The 8,572-nt window shown below is 48.0% G+C and overlaps 1 protein-coding gene across 5 annotated transcripts in view; it reads left to right on the top strand.

The window, feature by feature from the left end:
- The window catches only part of znf423 (zinc finger protein 423), a 138,750-nt gene extending 130,407 nt beyond the window's left edge, over positions 1-8,343 (top strand). For all 5 annotated transcript variants that reach the window (XM_085411512.1, XM_085411514.1, XM_085411513.1 and 2 more), the window contains one exon: positions 7,830-8,343. In XM_085411512.1, coding sequence (XP_085267638.1) covers positions 7,830-7,859 — 30 coding nt within the window. In that variant the 3' untranslated portion in view covers positions 7,860-8,343. The remainder of the gene's footprint in view (positions 1-7,829) is intronic.
- The last annotated feature ends 229 nt before the right edge of the window (positions 8,344-8,572 follow it).

Here is an 8,572-nt window from a genome sequence, read left to right as displayed (position 1 = left end):
AACACACACACACACACACAAACACGCGCACAAACACACACACACACACAAACACACACACAAACACACACACACACGCACACAAACACGCGCACACACACGCACACAAACACGCGCACACACACACACAAACACGCGCACACACACACACAAACACGCGCACACACACACACAAGCACACGCACAAACACACACACACACACACACACACACAAACACACACACACACGCGCGCACACACACACACACACACACACACACACACACACGCACACAAACACGCGCACACACACGCACACAAACACGCGCACACACACGCACACAAACACGCGCACACACACACACAAACACGCGCACACACACACACAAACACGCGCACACACACACACAAGCACACGCACAAACACACACACACACACACACACACACAAACACGCGCACACGCGCACACACACACACAAACACACGCACACACACAAACACACGCACACACACAAACACACACACAAACACACACACACACACACACACAAACACGCGCACACACACACACACACACACACACAAACACACAGTGATGTCCCTGAATCCCCAGACTTGTTGTTGTTCAGCAGGGAGAAGACACAGAAAGAAAAAGTGATTCAAAACCGAAGAGAGAGGTGGAGACACAGAGAGACAGAGACAGAGAGACACGGAGACAGAGAGACACGGAGACAGAGAGACACAGAGACACGGAGAGACTGAGACACGGAGAGACTGAGACACGGAGAGACAGAGACACGGAGAGACAGAAACACGGAGACAGAGAGACAGAGACAGAGAGACACAGAGACACGGAGAGACTGAGACACGGAGAGACAGAGACACAGAGACACAGAGACACGGAGAGACAGAGACACGGAGAGACAGAGACACGGAGACAGAGACACAGAGACAGAGACATGGAGAGACTGAGACACGGAGAGACTGAGACACGGAGAGACTGAGACACGGAGACAGAGACGGAGAGACAGAGACACGGAGAGACAGAAACACGGAGACAGACACGGAGAGACTGAGACACGGAGACAGAGACGGAGAGACAGAGACACGGAGAGACAGACACGGAGACAGAGACACGGAGAGACAGAAACACGGAGACAGAGACACCGAGACAGACACGGAGAGACAGAGACACAGAGAGACAGACACGGAGAGACAGAGACACGGAGAGACAGAAACACAGAGACAGAGAGAGAGACAGAGACACGGAGAGACAGAAACACGGAGACAGAGAAGCAGCTGATTACAGTAACACGTCTGCTGATACGACCTCAGCCATCACTGATGCTTCGAGCGCTACAATATTCTGAATAAAAGGCGTTTTCATTTATAGTAGTTTAAAGGTTGAAGCAGAAGCAGCTTAAATATGTCAACAGAAATATTTTAAAAGGAAAGTCAGAAAAATGTTCTGGTCACCGCCCCCCAGGAAAAATTCAATCCAAATTGTGTCTGTGGCTGTTAACACTGTAGGAACTTTGTGCAGTCTTCACCGTTACACACACGCAAAGCACGTTTTGTTCATGTTGCATTTACATAGAAGGATGTCCATGAGGGGGTGAGGGCACACCTGTACGCGTTCCCATTTATGCTTTCACGAATGTAAAATCGTAAAACAGTCGAAGGCATCGGCAGCAGCAGTCACAGAGGCCGTAGTCACCACCACGAAGTCACTTTGATGTGGTGCGATAAACAAATGGATGCACATGAAGTGGAGCGACAAATACAACGGACACTATGTGAGCCAACGCCTGGAGGGGTCCTAACAGCTTGGACCAGGTTCCTGTCATTTGGTGTGTGTGTGTGTGTGTGTGTGTGTGTGTGTGTGTGTGTGTGTGTGTGTGTGTGTGTGAGAGACAGGTAAACAGCAGCAATGTGTCATAGAACAGAAGAGGCACTGTAGTGTTGTGCTGTAGCAGCTCTGCCAAAACACACTGTGGCAGATACAGGCACTCGCAAACACACTGCACCTCCATGCATGTGTTGGTCCCTGTAAGTCTGATTGTCTGGGACATTATTACGTCAGCCATCAGTGATAGTTTGACCACAGTCTTCTCCTCTCGTTCACTCTTCACTGCTTTTACATGTAAACTGGCTCAGAAACATTTTAAGTACGTTTTGAATGCATCAGCTGATTGTAGCAGTTTGGAGTTGTTACAGAGTGTCCCGGCTTTTTCACTTATTTCATTCACAGACGTTTCTTCAGCAGCAGCAGCTGATGAGTCAAACATGTTCAGTTTACTGTCACACACCAGCAAATATTCACAACAGAGAAGCTGCGTCCTCGCATTTCATTTCCATGTGTCAGCTTTACAGATGTGGTTCATTTTTAGACTAAAAGCCACAGCTGGAGTAACTTTAAATACAGTGCACAGAAAGAAAGCCCATAGTAAATATGAAGCTCGTGGGTTGGAGCATATTTTATTGGTTAAATTGGGAGATTCAGCCTGTTAGATGTTCATTACTTAAGTCGTTAAAATGAAGCATAAAAACTATTGTTTGGTTGGTTTGTTCGCCACACACGTTTTCTCTCTCTGCTCCTCAACACTCAGATAAATGGGACTTTCTTGATTATCTGATATTTATTAACAGCTTCTGTTCAGTCGTCTTCATCTGCAGCTTTGCATTCACTTATATCCCCATTTCTTCATCTGTGGCTTCAACCCTTTCCTCTCACCTTTCATCCATTATTTTTCGGTTAATCTTTGGTCAGGGCTTCATGTGGTTTGGGCGTGTGCGGTAATACGACCAGCCCGCTCTGCTGAATTGCGAGCGCATGTATCGGCTGAATCGTGTGCGTGCATTTATTTAACCTCTCCCTTTCCATTTATTTGCTTGTCTGTTGACATTTTGTGTGCGTGCGTGTTAGTGAGGATATTTCTGTGTTTTGTTAAGCAGTGGTCATCTGGCACTAAACTTTGCCATGTGTGAGCGCTGCATTCCTCAGCACTGAGAGCGCGCTGTGTGCGTGAGGACGAGAGCCATGGTTCACTTGAAGCAGCACATGTTTGTCTCCGTAATGGTGTGACTCAGATGTGTTGTGCAGTGCTCGGGAATGATCGGTTATTTCTGCTGGAGGTGAGGTCACTTCCTACTTTGTGTAACAGCTTCCAGCAGGGAGGCGCCACCTTTGCTGCGAATCTGGTGGAGAGTCAATCGTATTTGTCTTTGACGTTGTGTTTGTGCGTGCCCTTCATGCTGTGAGTGTATTTTGGGTTTCGCGTACCGGTCCAAGCCTGGCTGCATGGGCCAGGAGCAACAGGAGAGGGGACGTCCCCGTGGGAGGAAGAAAGGGAGGGAGCCCTCCAAACAGGACACGGTCAGAGGAGTCACCCTGGGTGTGGTGACAGTGTAGTGGGGGTGGTCATCGTGACTTGGAAAGAGACGGCAGTAAAGGAGGTCTTTCTGATCATTTGACAATCGTGTGTTCTTTACAATAGGAGGAAGAGCTAGAGAGACATAAGACTGAGGGATGGAAAAGCAGAAGGAGAGCAGGGAATACATGTCGGCGGGGCGTTAAGGGCAGGGGGTGCGTTTATTTTTGATCTGCTCCCGAGGCAGCATCCTGTCCTGGACAGGTGGGGCTAAAGACGAGCCAGGGAGCAGAGGAAGAGGACTAAGACGGCCCATCTGCTCGTCGCAGACACACAGACACGGATGCTGTTGGAGGAGTGTCAGCTCGGAGCTATAAATACACTGAACCCGAAGAAGAGCACAAGACGACTGAGGTGATTTTTCATTTGGTGTTAAAAACAGCAACAGAGATGGGGCGCGCACACACACACACTCATCTGTGGAGGCAGCACACACAGACACACACACAGCATGTGGACTGCTTCCCCCGCGCGCGCACACATGCATGCATGCATGCACGCACGCACACACACACACACACACACACAGCATGTGGACTGCTTCCACTTACCCCCGCGCACGCACACACACACACACACACACTCATCTGTGGAGGCAGCACACAGACACACACACAGACACACGGCATTGTTCCAACAGCAGTGCTTCCTCTTCCTGTGACTATTACACACTTGGCAGCTGCTTTTCAGAGTGCACCTGTTACATCATCACAGAACAGCAAAGTGTGCGACCGTACCTGGAGGTTTGCACCTCGGACTGATTCAGCCGAAGAAACGCTGCAGCTGCGCAGGCTTCTCCTCCTCCACTGTTCTCTCTGCATCAGGCTGACCGGGCTTAACAACCATCACGCGCCTGTGCATACACGTACATATTAGAGACGGCGGTGGCGCTCCTCCCCCCTCTATAACTCAACACAAAGGCACCCCCCCATTTTTGTGTGTGCGTAATGGTGTAGGCAGCAGATAGGATTAGATTTTCTCTTATCTCTATCTGTTCCCCATGAGGCTGTGTGTTCTTGTGTGTATATTCTAGTTTTCTGTTCTGCTTGTTTTTGTTTTTTCCTTGGTGTGTGTGTGTGTGTGTGTGTGTGTGTGTGTGTGTACGTGCATGTGGCCTTAGCCGTGAGTGCAAGTCTATGAATCTGTTCCTGTTTGTGTGTGTCAGCGTGGGTAATGCGACAGGGCCATATTTCCCCCGGGCCCGTGGCTCTGCAGGCTTTAGCCTCGCTCTCTCTAAGCAGTCTGACAGTCCTGTGTATCGACTGGGCCCGTCTGGGTTCTTGCTACGTCTCCAATGTCCTCGGTTAAAAGATCAAATAAAATTCTGAATTCACATTTTAAATCAAACCTTTCAGGAAATTTGCAGTAAAATATACCAAAAAGTAAAAAAGCAGCTTAAAAACTTTTACATAGCAACAGACTTTTGCTTTTATTTATGCCGTCCTTGTTTCCTCAGTTTAAAATATTATAAATTACTGTGACTACAAATGTCGGTTCAGCTGTTTCACTTTAAAACGTTCCTAAAATTTAGGGGACAAACTCTGTTCACTTTTCTGAAAAGCTTTTATTCTGAAAATAACACAGGTGGAGTTTCTTTGTAAATTCTTAAATAAACTTCAAACATCCTCATTCTCCCCACTCGCACCTTCCTCTGTCACCCTCTTTCTGTGGAATATTTCAATTACTCTGCTGTAGAGCAGATCTCACACTGTGACACACACACACACACACACACTGATTGATTACAGGGCTGCATAATCGATAGCAAACCCCTGACTACTGTGTAAATGAAGAGGAGTTGTCGGGGAGTGTGTCGTACGAAGCGTGTCAGACTGTCATCCGTCTCTTCATTTCCTTCCTCCCTGATGCCTCCCTCTCTTTTCTTTCCTCCTTTCCTTGCCCCTCTCCTTTGGTCTATTTCCAGCAGTCCTTTGCAGCGCCGTGAGGCCCTCTGGGGAGCGACCGCAGCCTCCCTCCCTCTGTTCCTCCCTCCTCGTCCTCTGTCCTTCCTTTTCATCCGTTTCTCCATCTACAAATCAATACAGCAGCAGTTGGACCCAAAGAACCTGAGGGAAAACACTCTCTCTTTTCCTCTTTAGTTCCATTCTGCTTTCCTTGTTCCTACTTTTGATCCTCCTACAACCGGATCATATTTACTTTTCTTCCTCGTCTCCACTCCCCTTTTTAATGTCTCATATACGGCCTCATATATGAGACAAAAACCAGATATGCACGGTCCTTTTGGAAATGAACAAGTGAACACTGGACACATGAGCAGTGGCCAAATTCTCCTCTCTGTCTTGTAAAGAGGAGTTAGCCTGACCTCTTCTGGTGGGAAGAGGAAATGCAGCCAGTTTGGCAGAGAGGCAGAGGACGAGCGAGGCCGACAGAGTGAGCCGCAGTAGTTGGGCGGAGAGAGAGAGAGAGGGAGAGGGAGAGGAGGGTTTCTCTATCATAATGGGGTCAGTGGCTCCCAGTGAGCTCTCCCTCCTCACTAGAGTCCTTCACACACTCACACACACTCTCACACACACACACACACACGCACTCACACACACACACGCACTCACACACGCACACGCACACTCACACACACTCACACACACACACTCACGCACTCACACACACACACGCACACTTGTTTTTCACTGTCCCGTTCGTTATATTCCTCATATGCTCATCCATTTCTGTAAAACCCTGCGTGCGTGTGTGTGTGTGTGTGTGTGTGTGTGTGTGTGTGTGTGTGTGTGTGTGTGTGTGTGTGTGTGTGTGTGTGGGGAAGGCTCTCCAGTGTAGGGCATTAATACCCTTTGCTTTTCTCTGGACAGGGCAGCTTGGCCTCTAAAGCCGAGTGACAGAGACTCTTAAACGGACATACACAGTCATACAGCACACACATAGCCTCTGTCTCTCTCTCTCTCTCTCTCTCTCTCTCTCACACACACACACACACACACACACACACACCAAAGGGCTCAACAAAACATGCGCAGCAAGATAAGGGCCATAGAATGACAAATAAGTATTTATCAACCCCAAAGCACGTATAATCCTTCACATTTCTGTCCCCATCCACATCCTCGCCTCGCTGTTCCCTTCACCCCCCCATCCCCTCCTCTTTTTTGTCTTTTTTTCTCTCCATAGTGGGGCCTATCTGTGAGACACAACGATTAATCTGAGAAAGCTGCTTTTAGTGGTGGCGAAGGGTGGGGGTGGGGGCGTTGATTGGGAAGATCTCACTGGGAATTGTATGTTTGTGTGCGTGTGTGTGTGTGTGTGTGCGTGTGTGTGTGCGTGTGTGTGTGTGTGTGTGTGTGTGTGTGAGAGAAAATTTCACAGGGAGAAAGCGGTAACATCCAGGGAAAATGAGGAGGAGGAAAAAATCCTAGTGGAATTTTCTCTGATACACGCACTCATTTCCAAAAAGATCTTTCCAGTCATCTACACACACACACACACACACACACACACACACACACACACACACACACACACACACACACACACACACACTAACTCCCCAGCTCTAGATGTTATGCTAAATTCCAAAACTGGCAAATCCAGATTATCAGGGGTTCAGTTTGTCTCTGATATGGAACGGAGGACGGACTCTGTATGTGTGTGTTCATGTTCACGAGAACACAAAGCATGTTTCTGTGTGTGTTTAACATCCCCAGTGAGAGTTGTGCGCGCTCCAGCTTACCTTTACGTGTGCATCTAGTTTTCCATTAAGATAAACTGTGCCGTACATCCACCGTCATGCTGCTCAGCCTCAGTCCATCGTCTCCATCGTCTCTGTTTTGACCTCGAGGTCACGTCTTCGGTCTCTCTTTGAGCTGGTGTGAATTTTCATTTTGAAAAAAAGTGTATTTTTCTTTTTGCACTGTGATGATGTAATGATGTGAACGTGTCTCTGAGTCATGGCGACACTTTCTGTAAAATATGAATCACAATATGAAAAGCTACGAGGGTTTCAAGGCCCTGACAAACAAACCGGGGCGCTCCAAACACTACACGGTCTTGAGTTGGTCCTACGGACTTCCTATTCCATCTGCAAAAATGGCGGATCTGTTGTTGCTCTATTGTTGGCCGCGTGTTGAGCTTGGTGTTTAAATTGCTTTCAAACTGCCATTTTTCTTTTCCCTCGGTTGTTTTCCCGTTAGCACACGTGAGGCTCTGTGCTGCACCGACCGGTACGTCGCAGAGTCGTTTCTCTCCCGTTCTCGTCTTTCGTCAGCCGGCGTATGGAGGAGCGAGGAGGCCTCGCTGTCTGTGCTGTGGGAGGCGGCTGTGTTTCTGCTCTATTATTGGGTGGGGGGGCAAGTGGAAAGCACTCCGCTCATGTAGCCCATTATTTCTCTCATCATGTGTTCTCACTTTTTCTCCCTATCTCTCCCTCTCGCCCTCTCCCTGCAGAACCACACACTGAGTCAGCACGCGCAGTGAGACCGAGGCTCGGCAGGATCTCGCAGCTCAGCCGGGGCCCCCGACCCAGAGCCGGCGGGGGACCCCCATCTCCACATCACAGCCAATCAAAGTGTCATTTGCTACTCACATGTAAAACTCTAACGATCGCGCCACTGGGCGCGGCTATTAGGAGCAGCGGGGGAAAGGAATATTAATGGGATATGCTATTAAATAAAGAAAGGAAAAAGTGGGTGAGGAAAGCAGTGAGCGCTAGCTGGAGGAAAGAGAACCAAGGTATTGTACGTGCAGTATTTTTTATTGTCCCGCCAAAACCCCCACCAGCTTCTTCGTCCGCCCCGTCTCCCCCCTCCCACCAATCACTCCCCAGGTCATGCAATTTATTTTATTTTTTAATGAATAGAAAAGGAAAAAAGCAAGAAAACAGCCTTTGTTTTGGGATTTTTTTGTTTTGCTTTTTCATAGACTGTACTTTCTCGTCCCCTCGGTCGCTTATTGTATTCGACTTCATAGGTGCCGTTTTCTTTGATTTTTCCTTTTCCATATGCGCTTCTTTGCTTTTGTTTTCATTTTTGTACCTTTCATTTCTTGCAGTAAGTAGGTACTTGTGCTGTGTTGTGATTGTTTGCCAGTCGTAATATTCCTAAACCGCTACCTAAAACGATCCTTTTTATGATTATTGTTATATATATTTTTCCTTTTTGTAATTACTATGAAAACAAAAAGACATGAAA

Source organism: Rhamphochromis longiceps, linkage group LG7, assembly GCF_057381845.1.
Source record: "Rhamphochromis longiceps isolate RC_006_pf linkage group LG7, R_longiceps_female_GT1.1, whole genome shotgun sequence".
Lineage (NCBI taxonomy): Eukaryota > Metazoa > Chordata > Actinopteri > Cichliformes > Cichlidae > Rhamphochromis > Rhamphochromis longiceps.
Note: the sequence above shows the minus strand (reverse complement) of the source record. Positions and strands in the feature narration are given on the sequence as shown.